The sequence below is a fragment of the Schistocerca americana genome, chromosome 4 (genome assembly GCF_021461395.2).
Source record: "Schistocerca americana isolate TAMUIC-IGC-003095 chromosome 4, iqSchAmer2.1, whole genome shotgun sequence".
Classification (NCBI taxonomy): Eukaryota; Metazoa; Arthropoda; class Insecta; order Orthoptera; family Acrididae; genus Schistocerca; species Schistocerca americana.
In genome coordinates, this window is record NC_060122.1 from 139,564,519 (window position 1) to 139,580,963 (window position 16,445).

A 16,445-nucleotide genomic window follows, 5' to 3' on the forward strand; every position below is an offset into this window, starting at 1 on the left:
TGCTATTTGGGAAGCAAAATGACTGGTGATGGTCAACGTAGAGAGGATATAAAATGTAGAATGACAATAGCAAGGAAAGCATTTCTGAAGAAGAGAAATTTGTTAACATCGAGTATTGATTTAAGTGTGAGGAAGTCATTTCTGAAAGTATTTGTATGGAGTGTAGCCATGTATGGAAGTGAAACGTGGACGATAAATAGTTTAGACAAGAAGAGAATAGAAGCTTTCGAAATGTGGTGCTACAGAAGAATGCTGAAGATCAGAGGGGTAGATCACATAACTAATGAGGAGGTATTGAATAGAATTGGGGAAAAGAGAAATTTGTGGTACAACTTGACTAGAAGAAGGGACCGGTTGGTAGGACATGTTGTGAGGCATCAAGGGATCACCAATTAAGCATTGGAGGGCAGCATGGAGGGTAAAATCATAGAGGAAGACCAAGAGATGAATACGCAAAGCAGATTCAGAAGGATGTAGGTTGCAGTAGGTACTGAGAGGTGAAGAAGCTTGCACAGGATAGAGTAGCATGGAGAGATGCACCAAACCAGTCTCTGGACTGAAGACCACTACAACAACAACAACTACTACTACTACTACTACTACTACTACTACTACTAAACTTATTGAAAGGAGTGGGAGGGGAGGGATCTTTAGCAGTTCTGTGCCAGAGGCACAGTTTCAGCTCAGAATGGCTCCTGAAGGAGCTGCAGACATTGGAGTAAGAGCATACTATACACTAATAAGGCCGTTTTCAGATTATGTATATCTTTGTTTTGAATTAGCTCCAGAGACAGGTCTGTGGCAACTGGATAAAATTTAGTACAAGTACTTGGTGTGTGCCAGGGAGGGAAGTGGGACAGGGAATGAGATCTATTATGACTTATACTGTCTTTTCTGAGCAAACAAACAAGCCAACCTTACACATACAATGTGAATTTTTACTAAAACAACTGCAGTTTTAACTAGATCAGATACTGCAAGACAGTCATTCCTTAACAGGATTGTGCCATACATCTGCAGACTGGTTCAACAAAAACTACCTCCTCTTATGAAATGCAAAGAAATTAGATAATTCAGCAAAAGAAGTGTATCTGTACCAGAACTCTTCTGCCTGATTCAGGTTACTAGATAAGTATATTAGAACCACAAGAAATCAATCTCCTAGTCACAAAAGCAAATCAGGACAATTATGTTATATTACCAGTTGCCTTAAAACTTATGCTACACATTCGTCTGCATAGTTTAAGAACATGTGTAGTTGATATTTTTTTAAACAGTCAAAAATTGATTTATCAAGCAACTGACCTTTATTTTCTCCCATTTATCATCAACATCTTGCAACCAACTGAGGAAAAGACGTCCATTGTAGCGTGAGCGTGCATTGCGATCCTTCTCCTCCTGTTCAGGTGTGATGACATTGTAGACTTCTTCATCCTTGAGAATAGTGCAGACAGAGAATGGCAAGGATTGATTTGCTAAGGCACGTGCAGCCCGTCCATGTACACGCAGAATTTCTTGCTCAACTGAAAGTACTAGCTTCTCCTTTTCTATAACATGCTGCAACAGAAAATCAGGTATGTTGGGAAATCTGATGATGGCTGAAAAAACAGTTAAATACAAGAAAGATGTTTATTCCACATATCTAGTCATGTAAAAACAAATATTAAGTTCAGCTAGTATATAAACTATTTACAGACTGGAAATGCAAAAGAGGAGAAATGTGAATCAAAAATGTATTGTATGTCTTTAGTGCTTGAATTGAAAGACAGGTGGACTCTCTCTCTCTCTCTCTCTCTCTCTCTCTCATTGCTTTTAACAGTATTACTACACCTACTTTTCTTGACTGTTCCGCAGCAACATCAGTGGAAATTGGGGCAATAGCAGCCAACTACCAAATAACAGAACTTAACCCTACAGTAGAAAGCTGGGGCACAGTAGACCTCACCGGCCATACTTTTATGTATAACATCAAGGTGGAGGCATGGGCACTGCTGAGGTTCTGAATAGCTGTCAATGGCATTTATCCAAGTGCGCTCAATGCATTTTCCTCATTCATGTGCTATAACTTGACAGTAAACATCTTTGTTCTCTCTGTTTGGGTTTACTGCACCCCAGCTTTCCATACTTGTTGCCTGGATTTTCAGTACTGCTACGCCCTAGGTAGTGACAGATGCTTTGTAAGCCCTTAATACTATATCACAATACATAATTATGACAGTCTTGTACTTTTCAATGTAAATAACAATTGTTCTATAATGCATTTTCCTCATTCGTGTGCTATAACTTGACAGTAAACATCTTTGTTCTCTCTGTTTGGGTTTACTGCACCCCAGCTTTCCATACTTGTTGCCTGGATTTTCAGTACTGCTACGCCCTAGGTAGTGACAGATGCTTTGTAAGCCCTTAATACTATATCACAATACATAATTATGACAGTCTTGTACTTTTCAATGTAAATAACAATTGTTCTATAACTGGGCAACTCTTGCATTATAATTATTTGATTATAATATATTACAATGCATATTACATTATATTTTACATGTCATTGTATGGTTGTAGACTGTAGAAGCTACTGCAAAACGTGGAGGAGAGGAGGAGGAGGAAGCCAAGAATCTAGAGGATCATATCCAATGGGACAACTTCTACCTCGGAAAGGATGGTGTCACCAGGTGGATGAAGAATCCTCCAAGCATGTGGAAGGTTAGAACCTCAGAATATCACCCAAGAAGTTCCTGGACTAATGAGAAATGCAAGGAGTGCAAAGGCTTCTGAGGAAGCCCTTGGTCTTTTCATTACACTAGAGATTGTCCCTATCATCATTAACTGCATCAACAAGAAGATATGTTCCAAAAACTACAAAACCACGACAGATAGCCTGTACAGGAAGATGGACAAACCTGAGGTCATGGCTCTCCTCAGGCTTCTCTATCTAATGGGGGAACTCAGAGCTGGATGAATGAACCTGGAAAGCTTCTGGGCCACCAATGGAACTGGTGTTGAGGTCTTCCCCCTGACGATACCATGACTCGAGTCAGATTCCTCATGTGCTGTCTCATGTTTGATGATCTCGCGCAGTATAAACTCTGTGAAGTCTTCAACCAGTTCAACAAGAACTGCCAAAACAGTTACATCCTCAGTAGCAACATTATGATCAACAAGAAAATGGCAAGTTTCCATGGCCTATGCTCTTTCATTCAATACATCCCGACAAAGCCGGCCAAATAAGTCATCAAGATCTTTGCCATGTGCACCTCTTGCACACAGGTGTATGTCAGAAAGCAACCTGATTCAGCTCTCCACAAGACGAAGTCCCCATCTGATGTGATTGAATGCCTCATAACCAACATATCTGGATTGAGTCGAGACCTAACAATGGACAACTGGTAAACCAGCATTCCAATGCCCATTACACTCCTATGCAAGCACAAGATGACCCTAGCTGGAATGGTTAGGAAAACAAAACAAGAAATGCCTAAGGCATTCACTGAGACACTGGCTGCCCAGTCTGCAGCAGCATGTTCGGTTTCAGTAACTAGATCACCTCGTTACTGAAAAACGAAAAAAAGAAAAGTTTGTGATTCTTCTCTCCCCCTTTCACCATGATCATAATATAGATGAATTGATTGGGGACAAGAAGCAACCTGAAGTGATTACCTACTGCAATAATACCAAAGATGGTATCAACACCATTGATCAGTTGAGTGGAACTTTCGACGTGAGATGATTGTGCAGAAGATTGCCACCCAGGATCTTCTTCTCGCTACTCAATATCGCTGGAATCAATGCGCAAGTGATCCAAACTGCAACAAACATAAAACAACAAAGTGGTAGAGATCTTACATGGAAAATTAAAGACAGTATCATTGTAGGCATTGGGGTATACTGCACCCCACCTTTGTGTTGATGGTGTAGGGTCCACCTTTCTAATGGAGGGTTAAATGAATGTAATGTGTGTTTTAATAATTCTCCCTTTTCACTACACCAATGCTAAATGTAGCACATGGCAAAACTAAAACAACAGAAAGAGTAATGATAATCAATTGCCGTATACCACACAGAGGAGAGACTGAGTAATAAATAGGCACGTAAACAAGGATTGCAACAATGTATGTCAATACTTGCTTCATTATAAGGGTCAGGCACTTGGAAGATCCAAAGCCCAGCCAATCTGAACACAGTAAGAAATGCAGCAATGCAAGTTTTCCTTTTAGAAAACATTCAATCAGGAATCACTTTATTTTAGATTTCATCTTGAGCTTCAGCCTGGACTTCATTTCAGACTTGTCCATTGATGGCCTGCTGCCATCAGAGCTCATGTATCGAGAGATTTAGAGAAATTTTGGGCTGATTTGACATTGTTATTGGACAAGGTTGTTGGTGCTACTGATGACTGATACTGGAGCAGTATCCACCTGCAATACTATGGTAAAATGAGCTGCAACCATGAGATGATACACAGAGAAATTAAAGTCATTTCATAAAATCTGAATCACTTCAAGCTCACTTTAAAGACTTGCATTTTTAATTCAATGAACAGCCTGCTTTGAACTCTGGCCACAGATGCAATGTATTTATTCCCTCCTGGAGTACTATCTGCTTTTTAGTTAACATCACAATAATCACTGTGCACTTCACAATTAGAATTAATTCACTTGTGTGGTTATTAGAATCTTTCCACCTGACCTATTTGTCATATATGCCAAGGTCTTATTATACAAATATTGTGATTATTTGTCAACTTTTTTTATAACTTTATCAGAATAAGCCAAAGGATTTCTCTTATTTTGCTATGATGATCATTTCTCCCTAAGCAGTTGGGTGCCAACAAAATATTTTCACATACTGAGGTCAAAGTTGGTGATGTATGTTGTCTGTTTATGGAAACTGGGCTTCTGGCTGAAAGCTTACATGTTTGATACCCTTTTTGTTTCACCTATCTGCAACTCAGCATCACCACTATATGAAAAGGATGGATTGCTGATCACTGTATAGTGGAGGTGATGATTTGCAGATATACACAATGGGGGACTGTCAAACAATTAAGCTTTTGGCTAAAAGGACTTTGTTCAAGATTAGACAGCATATACAAGCACACTTTTGATTGTCCTGGTTTATTGGAGCATGTACTATCTTGTCATATGTCTTTCCTTTTCTTCAGGATGTGGCAGGGATTGTGTGTCCTTAGGTCAGCACTTGGATTATCTACTTCAAGTGTTTCCATCCCCATTGTTTCTTGGCTAATTTTTTCAGGCAGCTCATTACCTGTAAAGCTCATATGACTCAGCATCCAGAGACCAATGGATGTTTTGGAAAGCTCTCATTAATGGTTTTCAATGCGCTGATGTAGTTATATTTTTTTGTAGTGCTCTATGTATTGCTATTAACTCTGTGGTATGAATACCACATTCTTTTTGTAGAGGGCATTTTCGATTACAATTTTGTATGTATGCATAGCCGGCTAGTTCATTATCTTTGGATCTGTCAGTGAAAGGAGATTAAAATATGGATACCCTTGAATGGCTGAATAAAAGGCACAGCAATACAGCTTTAGAGTTATATTGTCTTTGGTATCCCATGGTAGGTTCTTCCTTACTACAGATAGGGGAAAATACCATGGAGCAATTTGCGATTAGAGTATTCCACACAGGTAATCAGAGGAAGTTGAAGTTCTCAGGGGATTCTCAGCAGAGGTCTTCCAGGTGCACTGGTGTTGGTTGCCTTGTTCTAAGGCAGTTCATGAGTAATTGGATTGTGAAACAAAATGGGATGACACAGGTGGTTTGGCATATGATTAATTGTGAGTGCAAATTAAATAAAGTTTCCAGGGGTGGTATTCCAACTCCTACAAGAAGGCTATCAACTGGATTAATTTTGAAAGCTCCAATTATGAAATGATTCCAGTGTGGTGGGCAGGGTCTAATATATCTAGGATGGGTGGTGCTACTGACCCATGAACAATACTTCCATAATCCTAAATGCGATAAAATAAGCCCTTTATAAAACACTAATAAAACTTCAATTCGTCTCCCCAGGAACTGTTGCCGAGGAAACAGAGAGTATTTCATTTCTTCATGCAGGAAATCTTTGTGTGTTGTATGTGCAGTGACCATGTAAATTTATTTGGAAAAAAGAAAGTAGGAGTCCTAGAAAATGGCACTGTCCACTACTTCCAGAAGTTGGATTTCACGGTATAGTTCTCGATGAGGATGTGTAGTCCGTATTGCACAAAAATGCATGATGCATGATTTAGCTAGCAAGAAATGGTATCAATGGTTTTGCATCCATTTTTGTGTCTTCTATATAGCTGTCTGTGGTTCGCATTCTGCTGTTCTTAAAAATACAGAGCTATAATATAAACAAAGATCATCAACATATAATGCTGGTGTGACTATGTCCAACTGCATCTACTACATCATTCATTGCAATTGCAAAACTGTGACATTTAAAACAGATCTCTGTGGATCTCCATTTTCCTGCACATAGCAGTTACTGAGGATCATGTCCACACTGACTATATATAGGCTAAATGATAAAAAGTTTTGTATGAAGGCAGGCAAAAATTAATGAAAACTTCACTTGTACAGATTGATAAAATATGATGCCGCCACCTTGTGTAAATCAGAAAATACTGCAATCAAATGTCAATACTGCACAAAGGCCTCTCTAAATGCAAACTCCAGCATGATATGATTGCTGGTAGTTCAAAATATTTAGAATTCACACTCAAATGAGGAAAGAAGATTTCTAGATTCCAAACACCAACAAATATTCACATTAACCATCTTTTCTTACAGTTTATCCCTGTTATGTTAAGTTGATCGACCTATGACTTTTCTTTTTATCTTTCCCTGGTTTTGCTACAGGTATTGTGATTCTCTCTCTCTCTCTGTTGCAAGGGATTCCATGTCTTGCCATATAATGTTAAAAAATTTTAGACTAGACTTTTTACTATTTTTACTAAGATGATGTAGCATTTGATTACCGATGTTATCTGGTACTGCAGACATCTCTCTATATTGTTTTAAAGCTTTATTTAATTCCCAGGCTGTAAAGAAGGCATTGTAGGACACCAGGTTTGTTAAGTTAAAGAAATATTACTATGTTCTGTTAAAAGGTGATGTTGAGTGAAACTAGAATGGTAATTTGTGGAGGCCAACATTTCTGCATAATATATTGCTAGAAGTTCAGTACTGTCAGAGGAACTGATGTTAATTTCCCCCTGTCAAGGATTCGCTGAGGTCTTATTACTGTATTGAAGTTCACTAATCTGCTGTAATTTGGACCACACTGTGAAGTCAGGACACGTGCTGTTATAGAAGAAACATCATTCCCAACATTCTTTCATCCTTTGTTTCACTAAGTAATGTGTTTTTACCTTTGATCTCTTGAACAAAATTAAATTTTCAGTAGAGGGGTGGGGGCCTATGTTGTAATAAGAGCCCTCCACTGTTATCTGAAGGCAGAGGTCATGAAGAAAATGGTATGATAGTGTTTACAGCTTGGATGATAGTTTCTGTTGCATCTTCCACTACTTGATTGATCTTCTCTGTATTACTGTGACGGGTGACTTTAGCAGTATTAAAATTCCTATTGGCTCTTTGCACTGACCAAAATGGTACACAATCAGTGTCACAAAGGCAGTCATGAACATTCCACTGGATTGTTGGTGTAAGGTTAGGACTGCAGACTGTCAAATCTATTGCAGAGCAGGAACCACACTTGGTGCTGAAACGTGTTGGGGGCTCTCGAATTTATTAGGAGATATTAAAAACTGAGAATAATCTCTTTAGTAGTTATGTAATAAAATGGAACACCTACTGCTGTTCTTACAATATTATTTATTACACGGCTACCACGTTCAGCACTTCAGTACACAATCTTCAGGCCTTAACTAATGCTGAGGGGGTTAACTCTAATCACGTCTATGAACTGGTTTTCACAGACTACCTGTAACAATGATGTTGTGTTGCCAATCATCGTGTTCACAGATGTTGGCCACTGATGAATCCTGCATATGATTCGAGTTAACCCCCTCAGCATCAGTTAAAGCCTGAAGATGGTGTACTGAAGCACAGAAATTGTCAACCATATAATAAATAACATTGTAAGGATGGCTGTAGTGTTCTATTTTATTACATTAGTGAATGGCTGAAGTCCCTGAAACCACAATCAGAAGGGTGGACTTTAAAAAATCTTTAGTAGTTGTCCTCTACTAGTTATCATCTTATTCTTATTATGTGACTAAGAGCACTGAAATCTGCTAGTAAAATGAAAGACAAGGACAACTGTGTAATTATATCTTCCATCTCTCTGTACGCAATATCTCAGTCAGGAGGAATATAGTTGTTACAGATTTTCATCACTATGCTCAATTGTATTCTAATTGCTATTTCTTTAAATACAGGGTTTATACATATTAGTCCAGTGAAAGTGTTTAGTTTACTAGTGTTCATACACCTCCATATGCTCATTCCAGGGTTTTTTTTCTATTTTGCCATATTTGTTATTTCCTCTATTATTAGGAAGATAGTCTTCTATAAGTTTCGATTCTTGTATTGCTATTACATGCTGTGGGAAAGTCTGTGATTTTGGGTCTGTCATGGTGTGGGGTGGCAATGTATCAAAAACATAAGCATCAAAAACATCTCATGAGCAGTGGGATGTAACATTCCATGTCACCCTATTCATCACAACTTTAATTTTTCCTTGGCAGACATTTCCTTCACAAGTACACACCAGCTACTGGATAAATTGGTTTTATTTATTTATTTATTTATTACCAGTCTTCTGGCTTGTCCCTCTTTCCATAGAGTGGCAAGGGTAGGCAAAGCAATTGGATTGCAGCTGTCCACACTGTAATATCTATACCTGTTCAGGCAGCCAGGTCAGTATCACCATTACATTGTTTTAGTCTGGTGCATTTCATGTGCAAAACATCCGCCCTGAGGCCACCTACTCCTATCAAGGGCTCTGCCCAAAGGTGTTATCCAGCTGCAGTGAAGAACATCCGTCACAATGGCTGTTGCTAGGAGTCTTGGTACCCCAAGATGAAGGGCAACTACTCCTTGGGATGCATGAAGAGCTAGCAGCTCTGGCATTCGAAGTGTGATTCCTGTGTTTTCAGGGGGCTTTACTGAAAGGGTACGTAACAACTACACCACATGGGGCTAGCTCCAGGGTTGGTTGGTAAGCACATATGTAAGTATGTAGTTATTTTGTGTAGAGGGACTTTGACATTGGTTGATGCTATTTTAAGGCGCCCTTCTCCATTTGATCCACATGATAGGAAAAAAGAAAAAAGTTAGGTTAAATCCAAAAGGGGACAAAAAATTACTTCAGCTGAAAAATTTGACAATGTAAATGGATAAAGATGTAAATGAAAGAAAGGAGAACCTAAAGAAATAGCTGGTTTAACATCAAAGTCTGTTACCATGAGTTACAGAGTAAAAGTAGTTGAACAGTCAGAGATGATAGATTGCAGCACAAAAAAGGAAGTAAATGCTATAGTAGCTTGAGGCTCCACACCCACCACATGCATACTCATGAAAGAGTTGTGAGCCCTCTGCGAGGTGAAGGGGAGGATCGAGATAGAACCAGTTTTAAAGTAGCCACTGAAATCAAGCGTGTTGCGCTCAGCAGTATGATGTACCACTCGTTGGTCCAGCCTGTTTTTGGCAACAGTTTAGCAGTGGCCATTCATTCATGTGGACAGTTTGTTCAAGGTCATTCTCACATAAAATGCTGTGCAGAAACTACAGCACAGCTGCTGTATGACATAGCTGCTTTCACACGTGGCCGAGCCTCTGATGGAATAGGATCAGCCTGTGATGAGACAAGAGTAGGATGTGCTGGATGGTGAATCTGACATGTCTTGCACACATGGGCCTTCCACATGGATGTGACCATGTGGCAAGGGGGTGGGAGCAGGTGTAGTACAGGTACGGACTACGATATTGTGTATGCCGAGTACGTAGTAGAATACCATTTTAGGATGGGTGCTAAGGACTTCCAAGCATGATGACAGACACCTGAAGCCCTGGTTCAGTTGCTCTAGTCTGGGGTGACATTATGTGATGAGTAAGAAGTGCTTTTCAGCTAGTTATTGGTGGTGGTGGGAGGATTACAGGTATCTGAGGCTGCTGTCTGCTTGTGGACTAGGTTAGGGGGGATACTGCCTGTCTGAAAATCTTAACAAGACCTTCAGCACACTGGGCGAGGGCATTCTCATCACTGCACATGTGCCACCCCTGGGCAGGTACTGTTGATGGTTAGTGGGCTTGATATGAACAAAATTATGGGTAGAATCATCAGAGAGGTGGAGGTCAATGTCCAGGCATGCTGAGCAGTGAAGACCAGGCGAGAGAGAAAGTGTTGAGGCTGTGGAGAATTGAGGATTGGGTGTCTTGGCCCTGGGTCCAGATCATGAAGATATTGTCAATGAACCAGAAAGAGACAAAGGGTTTGGGGTTTTGGGAGGCAAGGAATGTTTCCTCTAGATGCCTTGTAAACAGATTGGCATAAGAGGGCACCATGTGGGTGCTCATGGCCATGCCATGGGTTTGTTTATATATCTTCACCTCAAAAGATAAGTACATTCTGCCAGAAGCTTCCATGTCATATGGACATCATAATGGGACATGTAGTTACATGTAGTCTCTCACTTCCTGCCTGCCATGTAATTGTGCTTAAGAATACTATGCTTCTTTTTAAGATACATATATGTATTCAGTTCTTGATGCAGGGAATAGCAATAAACCTAACTACAAGCACAATGTTTATACATATGTTTCTGAAATAGTTGCAGAGGCATTTTTAAGAAAGCAAAATCATCTTTTAACATTTTAAGACATACAACTGCCTATCTCCCTCAAGTAATATTCTCACCAATTGTTAAGACTTCAACCTGTTTGTTGCCGCCTTTCACTTTATAAGGTTGTTTTCCTCCACATTCAAGATTACTGTAGTTCACCGTATCTATTCCTTATCTGATAAATGTATTTGGTTGGAGAGGCTCAAACAGATAATTTCTTAACAATTCAACACACCTACATCAAACATGCATCAGTTTTGTTGGAAAACATGAACAGGCAAAGAAATTCTTTAACAGAATCATCCTGCGCCAAGCTGTAATTATTGAACTTTTGTGATCTGCCCAAACATGACTGTAATTTCCACATGTATTAACCATTTGTCACTGTCCTCCATTCACAATGATTAAAACAAAATTTTCAGCTTGTAAAAAATGATAGAATCTTTTGTGCTCTGCAGAACTGTATCATATCACCGCTGTCTCCATCTTATTTATCCATAATCTGATGCTAGCGCAGTAATTTCTTATCACACTAAAACTCTTAAAACGTACTTTTGCTCTATATAGAACAAATTTTTCCAAATGAGAAGACAAATGCAATGTATTACAGTCTATTTGTTGGGGTTCTGACACCTAATGTCGATAACCAACTTGGTAACACATGATTGGGCAATAGCACTCAACATTTAGATAATCAGTTTGAAAACTGGTGATGCAAACATTTTCATCACCAATATTCAGTCAACAAGAGGATGAGAGGTGGGGGTATAAAATTCCTGACATAATTTGCACTGATCAACTGAGGTAAATTAAAAACCTCTCTGCAGGGTCTCATGGCACAAGGTCATACGACACTGTTGAAGATGATCCATTCTTCAGATGAGAACATTTAGCACAGTGGTCTCCTTGATGGTGTTCAAGAGAAGTGGACTATGGGCTAGCACTTGGTTTCCCTCTCCATTCTCTCATCAACAACACACACATGCATGTCACCCTCCCCCTCCCCCACTATACACACACAGTTACAATATGCTCATCACAGTAAGCTACGCAAGTTAGTTATACTTAAGACATACAATACACAAGCAATTTACATGATTTCAACTAGAAAGAGCCACAAGAGTAAGAAAATAAAATTCCTGAATGGAATTATATGTGAAATCAGGGAAAGCCAATCACTCACGTACAGTGGACTGATGTGGGGAACTTATAAACATATAACAGGAAACACTATACACACTAGCTATTGAGCTCTTGCTGCTTTTCTAGTAAAAGTACACTTATTTGCACACACAGACACCCAATCGCACGCTCCCGTAGCTAAGGGTAGTGGAAAAATTATTCAAAAGGATTAAACACAAACATACCTGCATACGCAAGCGGTGCCTTTCCTTTTCTTGTTCAACAAAAAGATCCTTCATAGCAGGGTTGAGACTCTGGGGTGGATTTGCCATTGGAACTGACATTCGAGATGACGCATTACCAGCCAATAGATAAGTACAACGATTCATAAGATAGTCCTTGAAACCCTGAGGTGGTTTTGGCTGCACCGGAAAGAGACCTTTTCTTCTCCTCTCAATCTAGATTTGACAAAATGTAATTAAAAATATCTCAGATGCAATGCAAATAAACAAATTTAATCATTTTTCACACTTAAGAAGTAAACACAAGATTTTCGTATAAATTTGTGACTACACATAAAAACTCTTAACACATTTAACAAGAGTTTCACAAAAATGAACAGGATCCTGGTCACCCTTAAATTTTAGCTTTTAATAAGGTTCAATGACAATATTATGAAAATGAAGGATTGCTACTCACCATATAGAGGAGATGTTGAATTGCAGACAGACGCAACAAAAAGACTGCCATACATATTGAGTTCTCAGCCAAAAGGCCTTTTTGAAAAATAGCCAACATACACACATTCATGCACACAAAACTTACATATACATGACCATAGTCTCTGACGACATAGGCCAGCATCAGTGGCCAGAGAGCTTGTGTGGATGAACGTGTGTTCTTCTACTTATGAAAAAGGCCCTTTGGCCGAAAGCTTTACATTTATGGCAGTCTTTTTGTTGTGTCTGTCTGTGACCCAGTATCTCCTCTACATGGTGAGTAGCAATCTTTCCTTTTCATAATACTGTTGTTATTCCGTCCTGGATTTCCCATTGTTTGATAATAGAAAGACATTTTCATCAAACCCCCCAAGATGTCCTACTATTCCAAATTTCTAGCAAAACAACAAGACATGCCAGGAACTCTTGTCAAACATGTAGAACTGATCATAAAGGTAACAAGGGTGCTCTATCAGATCAGCACTAGATTTCAGTAGTTTGACTGAAATACCATTATGGTCAGAAGCATTATACACTAGACTCCTGCTAATCCGGCCCTCAGTAGCCCAACCTCTCAGTAATCTGGCGCACATCCAAAAACACATGCACAATGAATTATTGTGTGCAAGAGTGTGTAGTTAAACAATGCTTTATATACTGTATTTGAAATTGTAGCTTTCTTTACAGTTCAGAACCATGTCTTCTAAAAGAAAACACGTCACGTTAGACCTCATGCAGAAACTCGAAATTTTAGATAAGTTAAATCTAGGTTCTTCGCAGAAAGCCATTGCTGCTGAGTTCAATGTTGGATGAGCAACTATTTATGACATCAAAAAGAAAGATGGCTCTGAGCACTATGGGACTCAACTGCTGAGGTCATTAGTCCCCTAGAACTTAGAACTAGTTAAACCTAACTAACCTAAGGACATCACAAACATCCATGCCCGAGGCAGGATTCGAACCTGCGACCGTAGCGGTCTCGCGGTTCCAGACTGCAGTGCCTTTAACCGCACGGCCACTTCGGCCGGCAAAAAGAAAGATGTTTTTCGACAGTACAACACAAACGGATAGTGACTTAGGAAAATGGAAGGTTATGCAAAAGAGTGAGAATGAAGAACTGGACATAGCTGTTTATAGATGGTTCGTACAACAACGCAGTAAAGAAATTCCAGTTGGTGGCCTGATTATAAAGAAAAAAAGCAGCTGCATTTAACAAACACCTTAGTGGTAGTAACTTGTTTGCAGCGAGCGAAGGTTGGTCATCAAACTGGAAAAAACGACATGGCATTCGACAGCTGACAGTCACCAGGGAAAGTCGCTCAGCTACCGATAAGGATGCTGATGAGTTTATAAGCAGGATATGGAAGATAATAGAGGAAGAAGATTTAACTGCTGATGCCTTGCATAATGCTGATGAAACAGGACTCCTTTACAAGATGCTTCCTTCAGAAACATTAGCTGCCAAGAACGAGAAGAAAGCTCGTGGTTACAAGCAACAGAAACAGCATGTAACATTAATGGTGTGTTGTAATGCAAATGGGAGTCATAAACTACCACTTATGGCGATTGGAAAATCCCAACATCCATGTTGTTTTTCAACACAGTGTGCTCAGAAGAAAGCGTAGCTGGACAGACAAATATTCTCTCGGTGGTTCCATGAAACATCTGTACCATCAGTGAGAAAAGAACTAAAGAAGGAAAAGCTTCCACTGAAAGCTATCCTTAAAACTGACAATGCTCCCAGTCATCCTTCAGATGTTTCTCTAAAGTCCGATGGTATACATGTACAAGCACTCTTTCTCCCACCCAATGTGACAGCCCTAATTCAGCCCATGGACCAGGGAATTTTGGAGTCAATTAAACGTCATTATCAACATTCACTTCACATCTCCCTGCTGAATGAAAGTGAAAATGACTCTGAAGGCATGGAAAGCAATTAACATACATGTTGTTGTTTTCCAAGCAGCCGAAGCATGGGATAAAGTGGAGAGCGCTACCATAATGAAGAGCTGGAGAAAATTGTGGCCATCCATTGAAGCCAAGTTGTATCCAGTAGTGAGTGACAGTGATGAGCCAGTCAGCTCGGAATTATCAGTTACTTTGTACACTGACATGTTTCACAACCTTCCAGGAGGAGAAGAAATTGACGCTGATGGTGATGTTATTAAGTGGCTGAATGAGGAAAACTGTGATATGGACTAAACTTTAACAGATGAAGAAATAATCAAAAGCATGCAAGAAAGTAATGTTGAAAGTGATGAAGAAGAGGACACAGGAGGATAGAGCATGAAGATTTCTCACACTCCTGGTGCTGAAGCTGCCAATGTCTTCCTGGAGCACATTATGCAATAACCAGATACATACAGTACCAATGTAATGCTTGCAAAGTGGTTGCATGATAAAGCATACCACCATCGCGCATCATCATTGTGACAGTTAAAAATTAGGAACATGTTTCATAGTGAGTGATACGACTGTATAATTATGTACAGTATACACTCAAGGACTAAGTTTTCTTTGAAAATTAATGTATTTTTGGAATGAATAAAGTTTATCCTCTATGTTTTAAAATTGTTTACTTCGGTTTAATAAAGTACAGTACACTATATTCCCTATGCTTTCAAAATAAATAAAAAACAAAATAAATAAATAAAATAAATTTCAGACACCCAATAATTTGGCACTTCCGCTAATCTGGCACCCATATGTGCCAGGAATGGCAGGATTAACGAGAGTCTAGTATACTTATTTTTTGTGATGTAATGATCTTTGTGATCTATTTCAAAGGTAAGATGGCAAAACTGATGTATTCCAGTGAAGTACACAGTGCCAGTATATGTAAATTTTGTGTTTCTGCTTTTGATGGTCATCCCATGTTTTAAACCCCAATTTTCAACTGCTGTTAGGAATATTCTTTGAATGACCATCTATCTCATGGATAGAATTAGCAGGGAGTTGGAACCCCATTTGACTTACCAAATTTAACAGTTTTGTGCCAGATATGCCCCAACAATCAAACTTGTCTAAAAAAAACACTATGTTTACACGGAAAGCATCATACTGTCTTCAATAGGTGCATTTGTAGATAATACAATCTTAATCAGGTTCAGCAAAACAGCTAGGTACAACAGAGCCATTCCTCTCCCATGACCTGCTGTCATATCAACAAGTTTTTGATTACCATGATGATGCTCAAAAAATCATTGCAGTTACTGAAAAAAAAAAAAAAAAAAAAAAAAAAAGGAGAGCTTTCAACATTAATATTCATGGAACCCCCACCGCAATCTCTAGTGAGACACTTCAATCAGCAAAATGTATGATGTACACTGAGAAGAAGATCATGCAAACAGTTTCTCATACATCCAATCCTACCAAGTCTACTGTTGAAAAATTCCACTGCCTCTAAGACACTGCTGCTAGCTCTGGATATTATCACATATTTAAAATTTGACTGTCATTGATTTGTGCAAGTGCTCATGGTATGTAGTCATGATTGTTTAAATAAATGATTCAGAACAACACACAAAATAATAGTTACTAGTTCAAAAAACAGATAGATACATCAGTCAACAAATTTTTTTTACCTGGTTGACCCTATACAAGATGATTCCACAAAGACATAAAAGACTTTCAAGAATGATGGCAAGTTTGAGGCAAGGGACCTTGGTCCGGAACAACCAGATTGAAACTGGTCTAATACTTCTTACAGTGGATCTCTTCTACTGCAAACTCTTTGCTTTCCTTATTTTGGGAGGAGGTAGTATGGAGCAAAACAAGAAAAAATTGTCCAA

The 16,445-nt window shown here is 39.1% G+C and overlaps 1 protein-coding gene across 1 annotated transcript in view; it reads right to left on the bottom strand.

Moving 5' to 3' along the window:
* Positions 1 to 16,445, bottom strand: part of LOC124613305 (ankyrin repeat domain-containing protein 12-like) — a 56,930-nt gene that overhangs the window by 15,084 nt on the left and 25,401 nt on the right. The window contains exons 5-6 of the mRNA XM_047142000.1: positions 12,181 to 12,393; positions 1,306 to 1,557 (exon numbers count right to left, since the gene is read on the bottom strand). Of these exons, the coding sequence (XP_046997956.1) occupies positions 1,306 to 1,557; positions 12,181 to 12,393 (465 nt within the window). The remainder of the gene's footprint in view (positions 1 to 1,305; positions 1,558 to 12,180; positions 12,394 to 16,445) is intronic.